General features: G+C 33.6%; 4 protein-coding genes across 6 annotated transcripts; 1 reads left to right on the top strand and 3 right to left on the bottom strand.

Annotated features, from left to right (window-relative positions):
• Window positions 1–338: 338 nt before the first annotated feature.
• On the top strand, window positions 339–2955 carry LOC140971083 (probable flavin-containing monooxygenase 1). 2 transcript variants are annotated; one of them, XM_073433150.1, is made up of 5 exons: window positions 339–895; window positions 992–1241; window positions 1314–1489; window positions 1583–1941; window positions 2452–2955. In XM_073433150.1, exons 1-5 carry the CDS (start codon window positions 458–460, stop codon window positions 2807–2809), a joined length of 1581 nt encoding a protein of 526 aa, XP_073289251.1. In that variant the 5' UTR covers window positions 339–457; the 3' UTR covers window positions 2810–2955. The 2 variants fall into 2 exon arrangements, with proteins under 2 accessions (XP_073289251.1, XP_073289252.1); XM_073433151.1 differs by having other exon boundaries at window positions 343–895; window positions 1004–1241.
• Window positions 2956–4616: 1661 nt separating this feature from the next.
• LOC140971081 (protein root UVB sensitive 5-like) lies at window positions 4617–11393 on the bottom strand. Of its 2 annotated transcripts, XM_073433148.1 has the most exons (15): window positions 11221–11393; window positions 11060–11119; window positions 9073–9230; window positions 8849–8949; window positions 8308–8366; window positions 8036–8082; window positions 7878–7956; window positions 7729–7801; window positions 7237–7326; window positions 6778–6837; window positions 6569–6682; window positions 6289–6349; window positions 6098–6216; window positions 5643–5735; window positions 4617–5559 (listed from the first exon to the last, which is right to left on the bottom strand). In XM_073433148.1, the coding sequence occupies exons 1-15, from the start codon at window positions 11358–11360 to the stop codon at window positions 5329–5331; spliced, it is 1485 nt and encodes a 494-aa protein (XP_073289249.1). In that variant the 5' UTR covers window positions 11361–11393; the 3' UTR covers window positions 4617–5328. The 2 variants fall into 2 exon arrangements, with proteins under 2 accessions (XP_073289249.1, XP_073289250.1); XM_073433149.1 differs by lacking the exons at window positions 8849–8949; window positions 9073–9230; window positions 11060–11119; window positions 11221–11393 and adding an exon at window positions 8560–8587.
• Window positions 11394–12223: 830 nt separating this feature from the next.
• LOC140971079 (thylakoid ADP,ATP carrier protein, chloroplastic-like) lies at window positions 12224–15901 on the bottom strand. The gene is made up of 10 exons (XM_073433146.1): window positions 15550–15901; window positions 14944–15000; window positions 14508–14570; window positions 14315–14371; window positions 14147–14230; window positions 13771–13839; window positions 13564–13676; window positions 13287–13456; window positions 12699–12777; window positions 12224–12483 (listed from the first exon to the last, which is right to left on the bottom strand). The coding sequence occupies exons 1-10, from the start codon at window positions 15868–15870 to the stop codon at window positions 12360–12362; spliced, it is 1137 nt and encodes a 378-aa protein (XP_073289247.1). The 5' UTR covers window positions 15871–15901; the 3' UTR covers window positions 12224–12359.
• A 2693-nt stretch (window positions 15902–18594) lies between these two features.
• LOC140971080 (vacuolar cation/proton exchanger 3-like) lies at window positions 18595–23026 on the bottom strand. The gene is made up of 11 exons (XM_073433147.1): window positions 22757–23026; window positions 22369–22436; window positions 22191–22219; window positions 21795–21991; window positions 20909–21126; window positions 20660–20795; window positions 20404–20520; window positions 20159–20212; window positions 19943–20059; window positions 19411–19504; window positions 18595–19017 (listed from the first exon to the last, which is right to left on the bottom strand). Exons 1-11 carry the CDS (start codon window positions 23012–23014, stop codon window positions 18950–18952), a joined length of 1356 nt encoding a protein of 451 aa, XP_073289248.1. The 5' UTR covers window positions 23015–23026; the 3' UTR covers window positions 18595–18949.
• Between the last annotated feature and the right edge of the window lie 2839 nt (window positions 23027–25865).

Below are 25865 nucleotides of genomic sequence, written 5' to 3'. Positions count from 1 at the left end.
GAAGGCAAATATCAATTGTATTTGCCTTCATCCAAATTTGAGTTCTCTGTTTTCCATTCACAGAAGTCTGCCTAATTTTGGCCCCATTTCGCCGACAATTGATACCTGAGAAGTGTCTGGGTCATCGTACGACAATGTTGCGCCTGACGCTGGATTGGAGCAAGAATCTTTTAACACCACATTGGTGTTAATACCGCTGTGATGTTAAAGTTGTAGTTGCTCTAATGTTCGAGCACTCATCCCATAGTTAAAAAAATCTTTTTAAAAAACTAAAGATGAGAACGCGCTATTTTCATGAAAACATAATATATCGAATTCTGCGTCAGATAGATCAAAAGAGACAAGAAATATACTATAAAATAATGCCAGCCCGAAATTCAAGTTCTTATGTGGAAAATCTTTAGCTTTTATGACAGTCGCATAAGAAATTTCTCTCAAAATTTCCAAGATTTCATCAATGGAGAAAAGGGTAGCAATCATCGGAGCAGGAGTCAGTGGCCTTCTTGCCTGCAAATGCGCAGTATCCAAAGGGTTCAAAACCATTGTTTTTGAAGCGAAAGATCAAGTTGGTGGGCTCTGGACGCAAACCATCGAGCACACCAAACTTCAGAATGCGAAACCATACTACCAATTTTCCGATTTCCCATGGCCGGATTCTGTCAAAGAAATGTTCCCCCACAGCTCCCAGCTTCTGGAGTACATTCAATCTTATGCTCAACATTTTGATCTGTTGCAATATGTGAAATTCAACAGTGAAGTGGTTAGTATTGACTACGTGGGGGAGTCTGAAGATGAGATTCAGTCTTACGAATTGTGGGGTGGAGATGGAAAAGCTTTCGGATCCAAAGGGAAATGGAATTTGGAAGTTCATCACACGAAGGAGGATTCGACGAAGGTAATCGTTCTGAATTGTGCGCAATTTGATGTTATTGTTGTGTAGATAATTAAGAATAGTGATAAACTGCGGGATGAATTTGTGATATTATACAAGCTATGTTGGCAGGTGTATGAGGCTGAGTTTGTGATACTGTGTATTGGAAGATTCAGTGGATTAGCGGACATCCCGGAATTCCCCGAAGGCCACGGCCCGGATGTGTTCTCAGGGAAAGTAATCCACTCGATGGATTACTCAGCCATGGACAATGCAAGTGCTGCAAATTTCATTAAAGGAAAGAACATTGTGGTCATAGGTTCTGGGAAATCAGCAGTCGACATTGCATTCGAATGTGCTCAGGAAAATGGTACAAAAATTCGATCTGTTTCGTTCATCTAATGCGTAAATGATTGAATTTTAATTCATACTCGGTGATCAGGGATCGAGAAACCGTGCACTATGATCCAAAGAACCATTCATTGGATGCTTCCTGATGCGGAACCATGGGGAGTTAACTTCGGTTATTTGTTTTTCAACCGATTCTCAGAGCTAATGATTCATAAACCTGGGGAAGGGTTCTTTCACAAGATCTTAGCATTTCTACTTACACCTTTGGTAATCCTTCGACCAATAAAACTTGTGCTGTTGATCAATGGATTTCAATATTCATAATTTATGACTAGTCAATGTGCTTCTTTTACCGTGTAGCGATGGGGCATGTCGAAGTTTGTTGAGAGCTACCTTAGATGGAAACTTCCCTTAAGAAAATACGGGATGATACCGAAGTGTAGTTTTGTTGATGAAATATCTTCTTGTACGCTATTTTTCCTACCGGATAAGTTCTTTGATGGAGTTGAAGAAGGGAGCATCGTTCTGAAGAAATCAAAACGTTTTAGCTTCTGCAAAGAAGGTTTGCTAGTCGATGGAGAGGTCGATCCCTTGAAAGCGGACGTCGTGTTTTTTGCCACGGGCTATAGGGGTGATCAAAAGCTCAAGAATATCTTTGCCTCTCCAAATTTCGCTAACATCATTGCAGGAACTCCAACCTCTTCAGTTCCTCTGTATAGGTAATGTTGCTTGTCTTAAGACTGTTGAACCAAGTGTCATTGAATAACTTTCTTGGGACAAGTATATATTAATAAAAACCATATGATTTTACGTGGAAAATACTTGAAAACTTTGTGTTCGTTTCAAGCGGTTGGGTTCTTTTTGTTGAAATTATTTAATTATCTTTGTCATTAATACTTTGTTTCAACACACTACACATACTTGATACTCTGTCACTAAGTATAGCTACAATCATCGATGGGTGTTACTCCGAGTGTTAAGGAACTTGATCCCCCTTAAGCAGCATGTCAAGTTCCACTCTTGTGAATAAAGAAATATATACTGGGAAAGCTTCTGACTATAATAAGGTCGTCTCTGCTCGACTCTGGATTAGTTTGGCCAACGTGGCTCTGAGAACACGAGTCCTATGCCCCCGAAATAGAAGCTTCACTTTCCCTTATGGTTTGGCAGGGACAATTGTATTTCATTTTATGATTTATTGACACCTAGACTATGTTGGTTTAATGCAGACAAATGATCCATCCAAGAATCCCTCAACTAGCAGTAGTGGGCTACTCCGAGTCGATTGCGAACCTCTACACATTCGAGATGAGGTGTCAATGGCTCTCATTCTTTCTAGATCAAAAGTTTCAATTTCCAAGTGTGGAACAAATGGAAAATGATGTCAAGATGTGGGAGAATCATATGAAGAAGTATGCCGGCAACAATATGTACAGAAGAGCTTGTATTGCAAGCACTCATATTTGGTACAATGATCAACTCTGCAAAGATATTGGGTGCAATCCAAGAAGAAAGAAAGGGTTCTTCAAAGATTTGTTTGAGCCTTATGGAATGGCAGATTATAAAGGATTAGATCCTAAGTCGTAAATTTCGCCTATCAGCCCAAAATATTTGCTTTATCGGATAAATGGCACCTAGTATATAATTCTTAGTTTTACTTTCTGGTAACATAATGTGATAATATGTGCCTTTCAACAGGTCTAATGATCGATTTTATGGCATTCAGTTTGGATTATCCATATTTTGACATGTGAACAATAATTTCTATTTTGTTGGGATTATCAGGGTGGTTAGGTATTTGACCCACCCTAATCAAAAAATCTGTTTTGATTTATATTTTCATCAACTATAAACACTTAGTCCCACAGTTGAGATTATATCTAATTTAATAATATCGGGTAATTTTCTGAATAAAAAAAGAGTATAAAAAAAGAATATTTGAGTTGTTTTAGAATATATTTGAGTTTTTTTTAAAAAAGATTGTATGCTATTTCATTTTTAATTTAAAAATTGAAAATAATAAAATACTATTGAATTTTCTTTAAACTTCATTGCCCTCTATAGTTTTACAAAAATAATATTTGAGTAACACAAATGTGAACATTTTTAGAGAATATAACAGCTCTTAGCAATTATTCATTAATGTTTAGATACAGAAATTCTAAAAAATATTAATTTTTTCTCTAAAAAAGTGTATACTACCACGTTTCATCCTCAAAACCCGATTAAAAAAAATTTAAAATAATTTTCCCAACTTGACATTAAATTGTTTTTACAAGCACCATTTAGTGAAAATATGATTCTTAATATAACTTTAAACTAATCACATCAATCATATAGTTTTTATAAAAAGTAGCTTTACTTAAAATAAGATGGTTTTTACTTTTTATATTATAATAATGAGTATATTTAAATTTAAAACCGTATTTTTTATTAAAATTTGAATATAACAAATAATATAAAAAATAACAAATTTTTATAATTAAATTTTCAGAAAATTTTGATGTAGAGATTTATTTAGTTATTTTTTAAGGTGGTTAGAATAATGTATTTTTTATACAAATTTGTAAGAATTTTTTTTTTAGGGGAAAGCTTGCGATATATTAATTTCACCTTATATAGCATAAACGAATGTCCCTCCCGAATAACGCTAAAAAGTTACTTCTTGTGTAATTTTAGCGTTAAATCATGAGTCGCGTCTCCTTTTGGACAAACATTTATAAAATATTTTTTAAAAAAATAATTTACAAAATTTTTATAAAAAATTTTAAAAATTGGTTTAAGAATGAATATGTTTATAGACAACTCCATAAAAACCTTTTTAAAGTTAAAAAGTCTTTGGATACCTTTATCTATTATTCTAAAAACATCAAAAAATAACTCTCAAATATTCTTTAAAAACTATACTTGGAGAAGAGCTTTTTTAAAAAATATTTTCATAATTTTTTTTACAAAAATATACATATTTTAAGATTTTTTATTTATAAAACACTAAAACGTTTTTAAAATATTTGTTCCAACTCTATTTTGGAACGAGGTCCATTCCAAAGGATATGGTCACACCGGTTTAGGTGTAGGAGTAAGAAAGATAGTATGGAGGAATTTCTGGTTCCAGCAATCTGGTGCTTGTCTCCCCAGACTTCACATACTTGTCCTTTTCCAAATCAGATACGCTCCTGTATAAATTATGCATGCTCCCAAGACAAGTATTACAGCCCAAGAGAAACCACACTCTTCCTAATGGAACGGTGAGCAGATGTATAAAATCATAATAATCTACTTCATGCTACATCTATATGTGATATCATGGACCCTAACAAATCTTTACAAAATTGGAAATGTAGCACAATGAACTACATATTGGAGCATTAAAAGGGTATATTTTTTATTTACGTAGTAATAAACGTAGGCATTTTCTTTTAAAAGATGTAAAGTTTATATATACAGAATGCCCAAAAAACCTTTGAATAATCTCAACAATGGTCCAGAAGACAAAGCAACAACAAAAGTAGAAGCTGCCAAAGTTAATTTCTTTCTGTCTTTGCACATGCGAGAACAAGTAGAGGGAGCAGCAGAGCCAGAAATTTGCTTTAGAAGGGGCAAATTTAAGAATCCAAATCATATTTTTTGTATTCTATATGTAAATCTGTAATAAATATCATAATGGAGGGGCGAAAATCCAAAATTCAGATTCCTAAAAAGGTAGCCTGGGAGGTCATAACCTTGTAATTCAATCACACCCCATGGAGGGGAACTTTACCAAGCTACTGATGCAATGGATAACGTACTTTCAAGGACGACTGGCGAAAAGGCAGCTGCCTATTTGAAAAGCAAGATGGTGTAAAAAAAAAACAGTGCCTAAGGTCTAGTTGAAGTTGGAACTCAGCTTCAAAGGATAGAAAAGCAGATTAGGAGCAAGAATGGACCCAGAAACTTCAGAGAAGTAGGGTGCAATAGGATGAAAAACAATAAAATTCACGGGGTGGAACATGAATTTTTAAAATACTATGCATAAGTCGATTTTTGTTTGCGCGTGGCGCCACTCTATGTTCAGTTGTTATCAGGAGTGTTTTCAGATCGCCCTTTTTGAATTGCAAGCCAACGGATCACAAAGTATGGTGTTCCTGTACCAAAATTTCTTTCGGCACCTTTAAATTTATTTGACTTGTATCCCATTCAGATGCTTCAAGTTGTAGCAGGAAATCATCAAACCTAGCATTCAATTCCACCAAGCTTTGCTCGAGTTGATGGAAAGCGTCATCTGATTTACTCCAGTTTTGATGGAGCCAGTAGGATTGCCACACACTTCGCAACACTGATACACTTGTAGCTCCTTCCTGGAGAATACACTAGCTCGATAAATTATTGACATCGTTAGAAATTTGTATGCAATCCTATGGCTGTATATATATATATATACCTTGAAGGATACAAAGACCTCAAATTCTGTTCGCTGTTGATTCAGAACAAGAAAGTAATTCTCTTCTGCGTAAAGTTTAAGAAGGATCCTCAACTGTTAAAACAAATGGAGAAAATCAACCATTTGAACTCTAGCATAACATTTGTAATCAACTTAATCATAATTCTACAAATATAAGTTCACACTGGTGTAGAGAAATTGATGTTGAACTGAAATAAATTAATGCTCCATCTGGATTGGAGGATTCAATTTCAAATTATGAATACTAAATCTCAAATGACTTCATGGAGTAAGAATTGAAATTGATCACTATGATAAAAAAAAATAACTCAGAACAAAGGGATTTGGAACATTTGTGATATCGACTACTGAATGATTTGAAATTGTTTTATTCCAAATCCCACAATCCAAATGCAAATTAAGAGAAATTGACCACTGGGAAAATAATATCATACCATGAAGCCACGTCTCTTGCCAGTAATCATCTCCTCCAAGGACACACCAAATATAATTCTTGGTTTTATAAACCTTTCCCATACTAATATATCTTCAATCTTGTTACAGAAATTGATTCCTGACCAGAAGGAAGCTTAATTTTTTCATCCAGATAAAATTGCCTAAGCGGGTGACACAAGAATAAGCTTACCTGGAACTTTACAGTGCAACACATGCGAATTTACCAGTATACGAGCACGCTTAAGATTTATCTGCCAGAAAATGATGAGTAAAGAATTTAAATGCAACTAACCAACGAGCAAAACTAAGAATATTTCCTTTTATTAGTCTCCCTTATTTATCACACGGATACTATAAAAGCCTTTATCAATCTAGTTTAAGGAGTTCGGATATAATAAATACATTTTATGAATTTGCAAAATATATAGACTTGACCATCTCTGCTTTAGCCTGCAGAAAAAATTGCTTACTGTATTGAACCGCAGAACAGAGAGGGACAAATAGCGCAACCAAAGGTGTAGTAGCCGCATGCCCAGCCAAGTTAATGCCATCACAGGATATGATGACGAAATACCAGGAGTATCCTACATTTTATTTTAATTGAAATGAATGAAGAATGAATTTTGAAATGAGTGGAGATTGATATCAAGATAAATTGATATTCAGGTATTCTACATACCAAAGCAAGTATGCCTAGACCTAGTCCAACTAGCTCAGCAGCTACTTCCCAAACTTCTTCCTGCCGATTTTGGCACAAAAAAGAAAAACAAGAAAGAAAAATATAGTGAAATTATTCTGTAATTGAATTAGTTCTGTAATAGTAGCATAACCTTGATTTCTATAGTTTAGCACAAGGCACAGTTATTATAATACATAGTACAACAACTTCATACCAATTGAATTTCCTCACAAAGTTGTTAAAAAATCTTAGTATAGGTAGTTTCCAGAATCTTAAAAGGTCCAAAAGATTAGTAAAGTGGTATTCAACCCCACTCACTCTTTCAAATAAAAATATACACCGAGCATGTAAACAAAATCAGAGACCGATAAAGAGATGCAAAAGAGGACCTCTGCAAAAACTTAAATCAACAATCTAAGCCACGTATTTCTGATAGCAAAAAACGTCATCGCGGCCTACCTTTGCAGAGACCTCTCCCAGATTTCCTGAGATGGCAAAATGGTTTTGTATAACCCGAAATGATGGATCTCTTAGGCCCCTCCCAACAGCCTGTACAGGCAAGAATAACATCGGACAAAACAACAACACATATGATTTGTTTGGACATACTCATGAAAATAATTTCAGCACACATTTTTCTCGGTCTATAAGTACTGAATATCGGTAATCTATATTGTGGTTCTTCGTTACATATGGTAAAATTTTATAATTCCAGAAATTTTGTATACCACATCAACTGTTCAACCATTATAAACATCAAAAGCATGTTTTCAGACTAACTTAAGAAAACGTGGAAGTATAGGAATCACCGTTCTTCTAAATGGGGTCCCTTTTTCAAAGAACAAGCTGGGCAGAAAAATTTTTCCAAAACTTTTTTGTACTGGAATAGGGATGCTGGGATTTAATGAATAATAAATCGGGTCACCTATAGAAAAAATTAAGTAACTTTACCTTGGCAAGATTACCAACCGATGCCAACGGCAGGAAATAAGCAGGATATAACTGGGTGCTGAGATCAAAGATGCTGCAACAAGAGTTCACATTTGCATCATAAAAAATTATGAAACAGCTATTCACACTTGAAGAAGTAGAATTCAAACCTTCCTGCGCTACCAATGAAGTCTGCATACAAGCGCCATTGTTTAGGATCATTGTCAAAAAGATTACCAAATCTTCCACCTGAAAATAAAGAAGCCATAATCACTCAAAATTTCATAGCAGCGGTGTCCTTTCTAATGGAGACAGTAGATATCCAGACCAATGAATAATCGACCAACAGCACCAATGCCATCCTTAGACACCCATCTGCAGAAACAAGAACAACCTTACATTAGTACACTGAACCCCAGCATTTTAAGAGAATAAAAGTGTCTTTCACATCCTTCAAAAATATTGACCATAGAAAAAAACTTTACCAATAGAGCAGGGCGATTACCATGATGGGCACATAATAAATTAATGTCTAGACATACGAAAGTAAAATAAAAGACTGTAAAAAACAGCTCATTTACTAAGAATCATAAACTATACCTGATTGTGGCAGCCGCCGCCGCCGCCGTGGATCCTGAAAATGACCCTAATCCAACAGCCTGTATTAACACCACAAAATTTTGAATGGTGAACATTAAGTGCACTAGCGCAGAACGTCAGTAAAAGTTGACATTAACACCGATGTTTTAATTGAGAAAGAAAAATTATTTTAAAAAATGCTTGATGCTATAAAATAATATATGAGCATCATAAATTTTTACACCATTTAAGAAAGATATGCAAAGAGTTTACCCATAGCATCCTCCATGTATACAAGGAAAAATTGTCCCCCTTTATTTTTGTTGAAGAGTTGCAAAGTTAGACCCTTTAATGCATTAAAAGGAATATGAAAATTGAAACAAAGCTTCTGTCAGATTTCAAGATATAACAAGTTCTAAGCTCTACTATAATCCAACTAAACTTTTTCAGATTTGGTGATATTCCATATACTAATGAAATAAAGAAGTCTTGAAATGTTTGCTGATTTTTGACTAGGTGACATACCCAAGCCGAATTTATGGCCTGAATTAGATTCACGTGCCTTTAAAAGACTGGAAGTCACCAGTGTATGACAAATCCATCCCGTCACATTAGTTGGGAACTGAAGCAATATGTAGTCCAAGTAATCATCTGAAACAGAATCTGCAGGACAACTCTAAATATTAAATCAAACATGTTGTAATACCCAAAAAGTTTGCATAACCATGAAGAGACGTGATTGAACTATGACATATAAGTGGCACTTAAAAGGTAGAGATATATCACCAGGGAAGCCAGCAGGCAGAATGAAGTCCTTAATAATTGTTGGAAGCCAAGATAGTCTTGTGTCATGTTCCACGAAGGCCGAATCTTGAAATACACTAGTTTCAGGTACACGTTCGCAAAGGATTGTTCTAATCCTTGAATCACTCTCTATGATATATCTGATTAAGTATACATTTATACAAATAAACCGCTCGATCAAAACACAATTACAAAAATACTCTAAAACAATGGCAAGCTCAACTAATAAGACTTCCAAGCTAGCACCATTAAGTAGTACTATCATCCCATATTACAAAAACAGAATAAATTATTATCTATTTACATACAACCAATTGCTAATCAACATGCAATTACCTAACCATGCCAGCTAAACTTGCTAGACTTTCAAGAAGTTAGAACCTTTAGGAAGTATAATTACGACACAATTACAAAAAAAAATAAAATTGAACCTATTTAGACAGCAAATTTCTAAATCAATATATACTATCAATGCAAGCTACACTTACTAGCCTTTAAGCATTAAGTACCATTTAGAAATACTATTGCCACACTCATTGCAAATATAAAAGAAGATATATCTTTGTACAAAAACAAACCGATTGCTTAACATAATGACCCAAGTCTTTATTTGAATGAATTATTAATTAAGATATGATTAAAGAGTTATTAGTTAAACATTATTACGGAATTGATTAATTGAGAATCAACATATTGGGATCTGCCGAATTTAAATGGACAACCCAATCTACTTCAGGTTACATTATCCCGATAAATCCATCTAGACGAATGAGATTATTACACGTGGCAGATAAGATTGAGTTCGGATCTTCTGAACTAGTCCGGATGCAGCGTATAAATGAAAGCTGATTTCATTGTTTCTTATATCACTTTCTCTCGGTTGCTCTCTCTCAAGTTCTACCATATACCTTAGGTTTTTAGCAGTTTTTAGGACAATTTAGTGTCGGGAAGCTTAAGAGCTAGTGTCGACTCAAGGAAGAGTCGGCGAACCGGGACATGCAGATCGAGACGTCATCAATGGGCTGACGACAGACGCATGTATAATCCTAAAGCCTTAATTAAACAGTGATTTAAGGATCATTAAGAACTTTGAAGCATGTTTAGTGATTCTAGATCTCACTTGAAAGTGATTTCAGTATGGTGGTATTGTCTAGTTTCAGATGAGTAGATTTTCTGTCAAATTATTTAGTGAGATATGCGAGATATTGACTGAGATATTCAAGCATAATATACACACTTACATGTTGGATATTTATCTGTTGTATGATACATGTTTTACTGCTTTGACATATTATGCATTACATATCACGTTGGGCCTGATATCTTTTGAGATATACCTCGTTTGTTGGGACCGCTCAGCCTTGTTCTGTATTGTGGACGATTGGGTACAAGAGCTACAATGTCTGACGGGGCTCGCAGACTTTGATAACCCTGGACATTGTAGGTACACATTTTGACGATGACTGCGAGAGACAAAACACGTCTAGGGCAAATCAGATACTACAAACTCAAGCGTCTCTGGACTGAGCATGAGATTCTTGATTTGATCCTTGATATCCGAGCATATTGCATTTCACATGCACCGTATCAGTTTGTATACTCGTATATTCTCGTATTAAGAGATTGTCGCTCACGTCCTTGTTTTCATCTTGGACACTCAATTCAACGGGACAAGTCATAGGTTGGACGGTTCGGACTGCCATGACAGTTGCTAGAGTAGTTGGGTTTTCATTGATGATCCAGTGAATGTTTTATTTAGTTTCTTGTATTCTCGTACAATATTGGTTGTATTAACGTTTAAAACTGATATTATTGTTATGATTTCCTTTGAGGTATAAGATTATTAAGTTATTTGGTTTATGTAATTTAATTGTCGTCATCATATTTAATCACTAAATCAATTTGGAATTACGAAGCTTCTGAAAAATCGATGCAATCTAAAGTTATCAGGCTTTCAGGCAGTGGGCACCTTTTGGAAGTCCCATTTCCATATTTTTCCAGTAGAGGCAGACGTGGTTGACTTTCCTCACTGCAACCGATCAGAAAATTCAAAAAAATCGGACTATATATACAGTTGAATCGGAACTGAAACCAGTTCTAGCTGAAAATCTGAAGACATTTATTTCTTACTTTGAAAACTGGGGGCCCCCTGCTCCGGCGGATGGAACCGGATAACAGGACACCCGGAACCGATCAAATATCTCCGGTGATGACTTTCTCCCGCAATCATTGAAGAAATTCTGGTGAGAGAGTCGCAGAGGTGAAGCCATTTTTTTTTTAGTTTTCTATTATTTTTTTGCCTCATTTTAGTTAAGAAGACAGTGGATGAGAGAGGGACGTCAGTACGAATCCGCGTCACGCACTTTTTTTTTTTTTTTTTTAGCTATGTTTGAATAATTGCTAACCCGACCACGGCCCTCTTGAAATCGGGAACGAAAACCGAAATATTATAATAAAAAATAAAAAAAAATCGTTTTTCGATTTCAGTTTCAAAATTACAATAATAACTCAGCAGTTACTAACAGATTTCAGTTTTCAAAAATAAGTAACCAGAATAGAACCATAACAGAAATCTTAAATCATGGTCACAAAAAAAAACAGTATACAGGATGTTAAATATATCATTAAAAATGAATTACAATATTCACTAAAATCACAAATCATAGCACGATACAGCATTCCGATTATCAAAATTACATTTCGGCCATTGATTTAAATTTACACGGTTTCAAGTTTCAACAATATTTGACACAAGTTGCCGTCAATAACCTTCCATTTATATATGTTAGATAAACACGGATGAGATCATTCTATTCTGGGGCAAATACTCCCATGTCCCGATAGAAAATCCTCATGCAACATTTCCTACAACATTATTTGTTACACCAATAATGGATTGTCACATCCATCAATTTTTATTTGATTTTGTAACTGCATCATAATTCACATCAACAAAAGCTCCACACATGACAATATTATAAAAATTGTTACAATAAATGTTGTAGATTATTTTTCCCACCGATCCATCATTTTACAAGAATATGCCATGCTATATTGGGTGAAACCGAGAAAAACACCCGATGTAGCATAACATAGACCAAAGGACCACCAACAGAAAAAAGAAAAAAAAAAGAAAGAAAAAAAGAATCCTAGAAATACACAGGCAGGAATATTAATGATAGCTTCATACATCCAATAACTCACTAAGCAATAGAATTAACTCGAATCGAAAAATTGATTTTCTGAAAACATGATTTCCATTAATAGATTTAGGCAAGGCTATCACTACCAACTTCCTCTCGTTTCTTCTGATTCTCGTCTTTAATTTTTTGAAATTCCTTCTCCGCGGCCACGATGAGACTCTTGACAGCATCAAAGGTCGTAAGCCTTATGCTGTAGGTGGGATCGGAAAAGAAAAATGGAACCATTAGCAGACTTGTTAGCTTGTAGGAAGTCGTAAAACAATTTCGAACTCAGTTTTGGATTGTCATTTTTAAAACAAAATCAAACATTGCCTCAGATTCTGATAGGTATCCAATCGCCTGAAATCTGAATCCACAGCGACTAATTGTCATGCATATGTTTGTCAGAAAGAAAGAGATGTAAACCTGGTGTTTGGTAATGACTTCAATGCATTTGCCAAGAAACCCCTGTACAGTCCCACAACGCCATCACGTGCCACGATGCCTAAATCAAAATGTTCAACCAGACAATTACCAACTTCTAGTCGTAAGAAACTCGTGTACCCAAGCACACAATAAAAGGAAATGAAAGCAATTTTTTCTCAAATCTCACTTTGCTAGCTTTTATATATGAACACGAATATTTACTCAAAAAAACTTGATACACAATTTTATCCAATCACAGTAAATGGGGCACAGCTTAAGTGTACATGGCAACGAAACACCAGGACATCGCATAACTCACTGCTTGTGCCTAAATGCTGAAGAATCGTGGAATGAAAAGAGAGAGCAACATAGCGTGCTCAAGTAAAGTTTGCTCACTCATCACATTGGGGCGTAAAACCTCAACCAAAATTTCAGATATAGCATATAGATCCAGCGCATGCATCAGATGCATTAAGTTTGTGCTATGTCATGGAACACTACCAGAAAAAAGTAACATGTTGAAGTATTCTAAATGTAGTCCAAAACTTGATGTAGAGTACGTATTGTGTTGTCCCAGCATCATTGTACCTGGAAAAGCATCCAAAACTGTCACGTAAGGAGTACCCTTCATTTGCATTTGTCGTCTAATCGTGTCCAGAGGATAGCACAAGCTTGTGGCTACAGTGGCTGACACCAGTGCTGTCAGCAGGGATGCTTCAGTCCTCTTTTGATATTTTTCGGGGAGAGCTTTTTTTACCCTGGCATTCAGAACAGATTCAATTTAAGTCAACATACCTCAAGCTTATTCTGCCTGGACGGCAATATATCAGGACGCTTCTAAAATAATTTAAGCTTAACTGCTTACAAGTCAAAAACGCAAAAATTCACTGCTATATAAGGCGCAATTCCAATAAGAGAAGGTCCTAGACCATTATAAAAAGATGCAAAACCTTCCTCTCTTATCATGTTTGAGGCAACCTGCATGAAAGGGAAAACGGATGCAATAATTTGTCAGCTCGTGCAAAGCGCCATCTCATGTGGGAAAGAAGATAACATATTAGATAACCATGACCTGTGTCATAGTTTTGTATCCAGGTTCAACAGCTAACCTCAACCTAAGCACATCTAGCGGATAAGTAACCTGGGCAATTCGAAATCAAATAGAGATTAACAGTTGGTTGATAGTGCATGAAAGGATGTGTGGTGCGAGTTTGAACAATCGAATAACATAGTGACCTTCCAAATATCTGATTTGCTCCATGAACAAGCAGCCCACCAAATACAAATAATACTATAATGACTTTTGCCTTTATACGAAAAATTTCAAGAAAACACTGGCTAATTTCACTCTACAGTCTACACACAAGTTAAAATGGAAAGCACAGAATAAACTATTTATCAGATCCAATAAGTTTCTAAGTCAGCCATTTGTTTTTTATTTTACTTACGAAAGTTGAAGTCATGCCAGCACAAGCACCTGCTGCTAATCTTCCAAGTACGGAGAGTTCCCCATCCTTCGCTTGAAAAAGTTTCTGAATTTAGGGGAAAAAACTGCATTATTCAAATGCAAGCATGATCCGAAACTACGGATCCTGTAGGATATAGTTTTGCCTTACCTTGTATGTTTCATAGGCAAATAGTTGTACAGCGCTATAAGGTATTATCCGTATCACCTAGAGCACATCAGAACGATATCAGATGATGTTTAAAACCTGTGTAAAGCCCCATTAAAAATAAATTATTTGAAATTTGTATGACCATAAGGAACAGCTCTTTTTTATGTTTTATGAAGAGCACAAAACATCAAACCTGGGGTAGGTTTCCTTTCCAGTAACCTTTTATTCCTTCTTCCTTCCCAATTAAAGTAAAAGCCTATATTCAAATTTAAAAGCCACGGCAAAGATGTGCTGCGTGAGAAGAAAATATATAGACGAAACTGCACATGGACTCATCATTTAAATAAAAGAGTAAGATAGCTGATGTTATGAAATCAGAACATCTAAGGCCCTTAATGAAGTTGTTTTAGTCACATTTGTTTGAATTCAGTCTATGGAACAAGTTCATTGTCTTTCAGGCAACTAAAAATAGACAAACAAATTAATATCTCTTAAAACACCCCATCTCACTAGGTTGTATCATCCACTTTATAGTGTGAACTAAAGGGAAAAGTAATTATTCGTTCTGGTCCCCCATAAACAATGTAAAATGCGGAATCTTGTAGACAGTAAGTATTCAACAGAGGTACCTCAATAAATCCTATCCCCGTCTTCACACCTTCTTGTCCAGCTCTAAGTCCATGAGTCTGCAAAAATTAGAGGGAAAAACAGATAAACGTCGCAAGAACATGCCATCTTTTAGTATATAAAACAAAGACAAATCATAATAAAAAACGATCTTCAGATTCATTGTGTAATTTTAATGTTCAATAAAAAAGTAAAACTCAACACATCATCATATAAGAATACTACGGCCTTACTTTATCAGCAGGTAACTGATTTACTCGAACTGATAACGCACAAGATGCGACTATTACGCGGACTCATGCACTAGTCTAATTTTAACTCGAAATTTTACAAATAGTCGAACATAATCTACAGAAGCAAACTGCATGGAGGATAATTTACTACTTTCTAATCTAGCTTTAGCGGAAATTTAACCCTAAACATAACAAAATAGAAATTCATCGGGTAACAAAACATGCAGAGCTTAAATTCAGAAAGCAGCATTCTGGTACATAAACAACCGAGAAAATTAAATACCGAACAGAATTACAGTAGCAAAATCGATAGCGTAAATACATATGAAATCCAGATAGAATCAACAAATCACACGATTTTGATAAAAAGAACACCTGCGTAAGCAGTTTAATACGATCCAGCGGCGCGGTGACTGTTTTGGCGGCAGCTCCGGCAATTGCTCCGGCGGCGAATAGCGCGGCATCTTTAGGAACCAACGCAACCATAGTCAATGGATGATTGATAAGCTGAGCCCATGTCGGCGAGAAGTCATTCCCCTCCCTCTTTTCCGAGACAGAAATACAGGCAAAATTACGCCTACCGCCATTGCACGCTGCGGCTAACCATTTGGTTTCGCATTGGTCGGGTTTGGTAGCGTCATTCGGGCCCAGACCCGTAATTATCCGCCATTTTAGTGTAGCTCGAGTAGTGCTCATTTCGTTCTTCAAAGGTAGGTGACTATGGATTAGGAGACAAGAATAAGAATGATGGAATGGTCTTCACTAATGGGCTTTTAATCAGGCCTATTATCACATGGATACTAAATCCTTGATGACCATCAAAATTAACAGAATTGCACTTTACAAGTGGAAAATAATAATTTTTACTTTTAATTTAATTTTTTCTGATATTTCTTTATTAAGTGTCATATAGTAATCTAATTTTTTTTAAATATCTAAAGATAAATAAAACTTTTAGTAATTTTTAAAAGAGTATTGAAAGTAAATAAAATGTTATTATAGATAAGTAAAAAATTTATTAAAATATATTTTTATTTTATTTTATTAAATAAAAATTGATAATTTTTATTTTGACAATAGTATTTTTTATATTTCAAAAATATGATATAGTGGCACCAAAAGTATTTTCTCATTTAAGAAATACACGTTGTGTAAGCATACATTTTTGTATATAGTTTAATTTTATTATAATTAATTATATATAATTAATTAAANATATAATAGTATATCAAAAAACTCTTTTTAGACGGTCTCATTAGTCAATTTTGTAAGACAAATATTTTATTTGGGTTACACATACAAAAATATTACTTTTTATTATAAATATAAACAAATCAACATGACAAATAACAGAAATGTTGGGCATGCAGAAATGCAATACGTAAATATTACTTATATATTATGATTGGTAACTCAAAAATAAAGCGGAATAATGAAATGGAATTATTTGTGTTGACAAAATTAACCTTTATATTAAAAGAATAAAAATATCAATTACACCAGAAGTTTATTCGTTTATTTTATATTTATGAAGGTTTATTAAAAAAAAAAAAAACAAGTGACAAATATATTATCAAAATGTGTTTCTTTTTCTTCTTCACACACTATATTGACCAACTACTCTTTTATTACTTCATGTAACATCATTGATATATAATACCGGCCTTTAACCAACTGTGTTTCTTTTTCTTGTTCACACAGTCTAAAAAAATTCAATTAACTAATGAGATTTGGCTATATATAATATAATCAAAAGAAATATATATGTTATTCCTGTTAGATATGTATATATATAATTTGGTTTTCAAAGAAAATAAAAATAACTTTAATGATATTTATTCTAGATTAATTATCTTAATTTAAATTGAAAGCTATTCATTTTATAAATAAATGTCATGACCGTGTCTACATTTTAATTTTCATAAATGTTGCATATATATTCATTTGCGCCGAAGAGCAGGAGTGAGATACAAAATATGATATTATCAATTCACTTAGGCTATGTTTGGTAGCCATGATAAGGGAATGATTATTAAATAATCATCCTTTATCTCATGTTTGGTTCATTTTTAATTTAACATGGAGGCCCTTGATTATGATTGAAAGCCCTCACTATTTATGTTATTTGTGTGATTAAATATCCTTCCTCAAAGGTGTGATAATGTATAATTTTTGAATAGTGATAATGATAAGATTGTATATTAACCATAATACCCTTGAATTGTTTTCTTCAATATAATATGAAAATTAAAATTAGTGAAAATTTAATAATTAATATAATATTTAAATTTTTATTATATTTTTTATAAATTAATTTCATATATTTTTATTATTTTTAATCATTTTAAAGAAAATAAATTGTAATGCAAATCTATTTTAAATTAAATTTTTATAAATTTCTAATCTTGTTAATTAAATTTTTTATGAAAATAAATATTTATTAAATTCTAATTTATTTTGTTTAATGATTACCGTAATATTTTCAAATATATTTCTGATAAATATATTTAAATTAATTTTAATAAATATAAATTATAATTATAAATATTTAATTATCTATCAAATTATTTTAAGAATATATATTTAACTAACACTTGGGACATTTTGGTTATTACAATAAAAATTTACAAAATTAATCAATCATTTTAAAATCATACCAAACACCATGTTATTTATCCCACCATACTATTAATCCATATCTCTCATTTTTTAATCAATGTAATTACTAATCATTTACTTATCATATCACACGCATCAAACAGAGCCTTAGATGAAAATTTTGTCTTATTTTGAACCAGGTATATGGCAGTCTATTTTTCAAATGTTATAGTGTTGATTTTTTTATTATATGGCTTTTGCATTTAGTCTGTGAAGTGTTCAAGCCAACTTCTCAAATTTTCATGCGCATATCTCGTTGATTTTCACTTGCTGTTGTGACATATCACATAATACATGACATGTCCAAGAAATCATATTGAATCGTTGCAATTGATGTTTGATCTCGAAAAGAAATAATATCTTTAAAAAGTGAGGTTTTACGATCCAATGGAAAATCAAACTTAATGCTAGCTCAAACTACATAAACGGTTTAGAATTTTTTAACAGTCTAATTTAAAAAAAATACTTTTAAATTTAAAGAAATACCAAGGGTAGCCTTGTGTGAAAACGAGATCCATTGTATTCTAAGAAGTACTGTTTGGCCGTTAATCCTGTTACATCAGGAGAAAATATTATTTACAAATGATTTAGCACGCCTCGATCTAATATTTTTTTGGTGATATATATCTAGAGTTTATTATTTGCCGCGGCGGTTTGGTTTTCCTATTATCCATGTCAGATTTTCCAACAATTCTAATAATCTAACGTGAGACACGTTAAATAATTTCACATAGTACTATGTTAATCCAGATGAAATGATCATATCCCGAATTACAACTTTAGCTTATCAAACAATACACATATAAAACATCATAGGAAATTAACCCAATAAGTAGAAAGGAAAAAAAGAACAAAAGGACCAACCCCCAACTTGGCTGTCAAACTGGTATTACTCCGTAGCGAGAAGCCACTCTGGAAACCCTTATTCATAAACAGAACATTATTTAGCTATGTTCATCCACAAATTTGAGAACCGAGGATCTCGATCAAATAATTAATAATAATGAATCTCACTGATCCTCGACTTCTCCGATCCGACTCCATCCGAGCGCATGAAGTAATGAACGTCGATCTGATACATTCTGCTGAATCTCCCTTCGTTCGCTTGAAAATCCATTCAGATTCTCATGATTTCCTGACCCTGGGAGGTGTTCATTAACCCTAAGTTTGAAGCACTTCCATCGTCTGCACGCGAACAAATTTAAGATGGAAAAAATATTAAGTCATGAGATTAATTGTCAGACAAACATCTATGGTGGACATATAAATGTAATAAATATTTGGGAAAATATGTCAATTTAATCGTCTTAAGTCAAAGTTAGATCTTATTACGGTCATTTTGTCTTTTTCAGTACTATTTGATTTTGTCGGAGTATTGTAGTAGGTGGTGCTAGATACATCAACAATATCTGATGTCATTCCATTAAAATTTCTAGTGATCATGTCGATACGTTGGGTAAATAGGGCTAAAATAAAAACTAATATATAGCAAGAACCACTTAGAGCCATAAAATTCAAAATTGTCCAATTTGTTATTTCCCCTAATTATTTGGTGTCTTAGGATAATTAAATTCTTACTGATAAATGGCGTTTTGAACACGAAGAAGCATGCGGCAATAGCAACATAGCACAGCAGAAGAACCAAACCCTTCATGTAGTGCGATGTTCCATCCTGTAAAAGTTCAAAAAAAATAGCGTCATTACATTGCAAAATTGCAAGTTTTTTTTTATAGGGTTCAAAAATAAAAATGCAATTGAATCAATAACTTATTCATGCACGCCGCCTCCATTTATAATCCTTTTAACAAATATTTATCTCTTTGTCATTTTGGTTATCTTTCAATTTTTGGCAATTTTAATCTTTTTTCATCGGGGTCAGTATCATGTTGGCACCACATCAACACCACCAAGTCGGGGAAAAGGACTAAAATCGCAAACAAAAAAAAGATAGGACTGAAAGCGAAATTTGATGAGATAAATGATCAAAATCGTAAAAGATAAATATATAGAAGCAAAAATGTAATTTTTCTTTAAAATCAATCGGGTAATTTTGATAGAACATAAAAAATTTCTAGTTCTTGGACTAGATTTCATCGTGGAATCAACTTACTTGTAAAGTGAATGCTGTGACCAGAATTGAAATGGCAAGAGAACTTGTTTCCAGGATATGGAAGTCAAGATCCATGTTGTTACCCATGATCCACGAAACAATTACACTTACTGGGACCTAAACATTTAAATTATTCGTAGTTAAAATATAATGATTGTTCCGTAATTCGAAAAATTGTTTTAAAGAATTTTGAGAATGATGTATAAATAACTGTACCACGAACATGGCAATTTGAGTTGCTGAACCTAGTGCCACGCCTAAAGATATATCCTGCATCAGATATAATTAGTTAAATAAATTTCACTGTAATGTTTTCACCAAAAACTAAATATTGTTAAATGGTGATTCATATTTCTAGAACATTCTAAAATTGTGCACAAGCATCCGGAATATTTTAGAAAATGAATCATTAAAGATCAATTGTTTTTGAGGTATTTAATTAAATAGTTAATAAAACTCACCAATTTGTTCTTGAATGCAAAAATGATAGCCCCGGCATGTTCTGCTGCATTTCCCACAATTGGTAGTAAAATCACACTGATGAAGTTGACGGATAATCCCCAAGATTTCGATGCATCCTATGTATATTTTGAACAAAAGATATACAAAATATGAACAAATTTTTTATTTTCTTAACTTCGAACATAATTTTAAACATGAATCAAATTAAAAGTATGTTGACCTATTTAACATAAGCATTTAAGTTTGTGTACTTACTTCGATTGTGGCAACAACGTATTCGGACAGAACAGCTATGATTCCGGTCATGAAAACTAACCAAATAAATCCACTCCAAAACCCTATAACTGCGGTTTCTTCTGATACATCGTCGTCATAAACATCGTCATCCTGAAAACAACCGTTTTTCATTATTATTTCATTTTTAAAAATTTTATTTAATTGAAACCTAGGGTAACAAGTAATTGTCATCCGAGATCAATAATGTTCCAAAAATCTTGCATGAGACTTGCCTCTTGAGCTTCGAATAATTGTCGATGAGTCCATAACTGGAAGATTAGATATGCAATGTATGCAATGAGCATGATAATGCAGCTTGCCCTAGACAATTGGAGTGTCCCAACAGCTGTTTGTTCCACAGATTTTCCAGCAAATTTGAACATCATAGGCAGTACATGGCACAATAACCCCAGGAACAAAAGCAATGAGTTGACATCTGCCTGTCTCTGTAGTTTTGCAATAAAAATAAGTTAATATAAATGGATTAGATCAATTGATCATTTCATCGAGAAGTTGAAGTTTGATAAGTTCAATTTTGTAAAATATTCCCGAATTGAACGTTATGATAAGTTCAAAAATGTTTACAAATAAACAGATATTGATCACGCAAAAGAATCTAAAATCACTTAAATGAAAAATATATATTAATGTCTACAAATGAATGATATATTCCTGTGTTATCTCCACAAAAATAATGAAAAATATATATTAATGTCTACAAATGAATGATATATTCCTGTGTTATCTCCACAAAAATGGATGAATCAAATTGCCCATATACGAGTCTATGTTAACACATTATCAACTCAAACGCCTCTTCCAACTTGATTAATTCGGACAAGGACGTATAATAGGTTTGCTCATTTAATTACTTGCTAAGGACTCAAATTCAACTCTATAACTCATAAAAATAAAAATAAAAAATTATGCATACATTACACACATAATTAAAGAAGAGTATATCTTATCGACGATCAACTTCGGACTCCATCTTTTCTCACAGAGGCATCAAAGATGTCTTGTATATTTATATCCCATTGAATTCTTAGCTAAATTAACAAACAATATAGAAGCAAATTAAGGGTTCATACATATATGCTTTTTATTTTCTTACTCGATCGAATTTTTGTTGTTCCGAAATGTTGGCAATGCCACCACAGAAGAGAGAGGAGCCAAGAACCAGAAGAAGATTAGAAAGAATAGATCCCAATAGAGAATATTTGACCACAGAAACTTTGTGGTTGATTAGCGCAAGTATGGCTATTATCATCTCTGTTGCATTTCCACATGTTGCGTTCAAGAGTCCTCCAACTGCAAACACCAAAAATTATTACATAAAGTGTAATTGATCATATTTTTCTTACACACACATTAATTGGTTGATATACACACACACACACACACACACACACACACACACACATGCACACATAGTGTGTGTGTGTGTGTGTGTGTGTGTGTGTAATAATTTATTTGCATAGAGTTAGTTAACTAAGATGAAGTGAGTCACCTGTTGGCCCTGTATAGAAAGCAATTTGCCTGCATTATGGAGTGAATGATAGGATGCTGATTAGTAAATCCTCGATCATAACATATACACATATGTACATATATATCTATATAATGTGTACGTATATGTATGTGTGTATAGATATAGATATATGGATTCGGTATATATGCGGTCTTACTCTGTGAGAAAACTAACTCGTTCGGCAAGGGGAGTGATTCCGAGTAAGCTTAAAGCAAATACCCATGGCTGAGTAGAAGATAATTGAGACAATTAGTCCACCTTCATTAATAATCAATCTAAATATTGTGTATATTACGAGTATTAATCACTCAAAGTTAACTTATAAAAATATATAATATTATGGTAAAGTTTTTAAAAACACAGGGTTCTGAACCAAATAACATTTTATTTGTCGACAAGGATGAAATTAAAAATATTATTTTTAACTTCGACGTTGTCCAAATCCCACTTCTCACATTGAATTTTTTTATTCCGCCACCCATCACAAAACTCAATCCAAGTACAAATAAATCACATGAAAATATTAACAATGGTGTTATACTCACATTCCCAAAATGACAATACTGCGCAACAATGGCGAAAGGGATGGCCAGAAACAGCACGGAGAGCTTGGTTCCCAGCAAAACTTCCTGCAGGTTTGCCAGAAAGCTTCGCAGAAATCCGACCCTTACTCTATTAACAAGAGAAAGATCGGATTTCTTGCGCAGGGAAGACGAGGACATGTTGTGCGCTGTGCGGCCATGTCTCATATCCTTGCTCAGCCCCTTGATGTTCCCGTTCTCCATGGCCCATGCTTCCGCCATTTCTCAAATTTTCTTTTTTTATTGTGTTTAATTAATCAGCAATGTTGCGATATGTAACAGCTGCAACGAGAAAGTGGTGACTAAATGGATAAAACTGCACTGAAGAATTCTGAACACTATGTGGTTTTCGATGTTCGAGATAATCTCTTGGTCTCAACTTATACTACAACCAGTATCGGCCAGTGCTGTTGTTTCCGCGAAATTTCGTTATTTGGCAAGGCATATGGCCAATAGGGATTTCTGTTAGCTCGGATGTGGATCGATGGATTTTTATCTAAGTTTTTCTATTTTCTATTTTGTATTTTGGTTATTAAGTATTTAGATTTGGGTTATGGTTGTGTGTTGGCTTTTGGTACTTTTACTTTTTACATAGCATTGTCGGTCACGTCAATATTTTTCGATATCATGTCAATATTTTTCGATATTATACTATGTTCCGGCAAAAAATACCAAATTTAGAAAATAATTTTACTATTTTACCTTTAAAGAGTGAATTATTAGTTTATATTCTCAAATGCATTTAATATGTCGCTAAGTATGTTGTGTGATACAAGTATCCAGGGAATCCTTCGCTATTTCTACATAATTTTGTAATTACCTCCTCCAAACTATCTAAACCACCGTACACAATATAGAACCCTGAATGTGGCAAGTTCACTTTACAACGTCTCGGATTTGCCGATTGTCTATATTATACAAAACTAGGGGTGTAAACGAACCGAACACGTTCACAAACTTTTCGAGCCGGTTCGAATAATATTTGGTTCGAATTCGAAATTATCGAATTCGAGCCGAACTCGAACATGTTCGAATATTTTTCGAATCGAATTCGAGCTAAAATTATATTGTTATATTTAAAAAATAAATAAAATATTATTAAGTATATATATATATATAGTGATTCGAATTATTCGATTTAGTATTCGAAAAGTTCGAAAACTCGAACATCTCGAGCCTCAGTTCGAATCGAGTTCGAATCGAAAATAATAAAAGTTCGAGTTTCGAATCGAGCTTCGAATATGTTTATTCGGATTCGAGCTCGAGCTCGAATACTGAAAATTTCTTAAAATTTGATTCGATTCGATTCGTTTACAGCCCTATACAAAACACATGTCTTTTTCTATTTGAGAGTAAGTAATATTTTGCAACGTCTCAGATTCGACGATTGTATACACTGTACTAAACAATAGTTTTTTCAACGTACTTATATCTATTGTCCACATTATACAAACATGGGTTTTTCCAGTGTGTTTATGTCATCACTCACACGCACCATGAAATACTTCATAGGGGATCACTTACCCCAGAATTACTACAAGTCAAACATACTTAATTTTGAAGTTTTGAAGTGATTAGCTCCCAAAAAAATATGCATCTTATTGATAGTATGAGTTTAACCTATCAAATCTTTAAAGTCATCGTCAACTTTACAATCTCATACATGCACGATTTTTGAAATCTCTCTCATTAAGGTGATGGATCGGTTCATTCACGTTCTTATTTGCCTAGAAGCATGTCAGAAACTGTTCCTTGCCCGTAAAACCTCTTGGCATCAGCAGTCACTGCTCGTCCTCTTCGACATCAAGCGTCACATGCACCAGATTCCACTCGGTTCGTCTCTGAACCACATCGTACCAAGAGAGGTCCTCTCTAATACCGTTTTGTTACGTCTCAGCTTCGACAATCGTTTACACTGTACTTACATTGATCTTTTCAACGTGCTTATGTGTTCACTGATCACACGCGGCCTGAGAAAACTTCTCAAGATGTCACCTATCTCAAAATTACCCCAAATCAAGCACGAGAGTTACACTAAACAGAACTTAAGTATTTGACATGAGGTGCTGAGTTCGAATGCTGAGGAAAACTTGAGAAACAACTACAAAGAGTGAGATAGTCATGTGAGTAATAGTACATGGGATCTCACGAGGGCTTTGGCCCGAGCGTTGGGGGGCTAAAATGGGGATTCTCGTTACAACAACAATTAACCATATTAAAAGACATTTAAGCTATTGTATGATTCAACTACAATATACTAACGATTCAACACTATTATCCTACAAAAATAACATCAACTATATATTAATAATTTTTTTAATTTTATACAACTACAATCATTCAACAAAAGCATAATAAAATTAATAAATATATATGTATAAAATATATTTACACACACATATATATGTATGTATTATAATTTAATAGGATATCGCGTCGGATATGTTTAGGGTTATTATGCCAGACCCGCCTCCACCGAATATCAACATACTCGATTATTTAATCATGTCCAAAAAATATCTTATTACCTTACCTCCACCAAATCTTTCGATGGATTCAAAAAAATTGTTATCCCTAATGAGAACTCATTTTCTCTCATATTTTTAAAGGAGACGGGGTATCAAACTTCGCGTTCTCTCTCGTATTAAAGAGGAGTCTGGGTTTGAAACTCAGCTTTATTATAAATTTTAAAAAATAACAAAATTTTGTTATATTAAATGATTTTAAAAATTGTAATATTTATTTTAAAAACCCAAAAACTTTGTACATAATTTTTATAATGAAAAGCTTGCCTATACTTTAAGAATTCGAAATTATATAGATGACTAGCTAGTAGCAATGTATTTTTTTTATTTTATTTTTTCAAAAAAAGATAGCAGCTATGTATTTACATGATACATAAATATATTATTTTTGACTTTTTGATGTGATTGATTATTATACAGTAATTTCGTACGGATGATGTTATTTTAGAACGAATAATTGTTAGGAACAGTGATCAAATATCTATACCTTTCATATTAATTAAGATGCTAACTGATTATGTGAGCTGAATGTATTGACCATATATATA

Source organism: Primulina huaijiensis, chromosome 2 (assembly GCF_012295235.1).
Source record: "Primulina huaijiensis isolate GDHJ02 chromosome 2, ASM1229523v2, whole genome shotgun sequence".
In the NCBI taxonomy this organism is placed as follows: Eukaryota; Viridiplantae; Streptophyta; class Magnoliopsida; order Lamiales; family Gesneriaceae; genus Primulina; species Primulina huaijiensis.
This window is presented reverse-complemented; position numbering and strand designations above follow the sequence as displayed.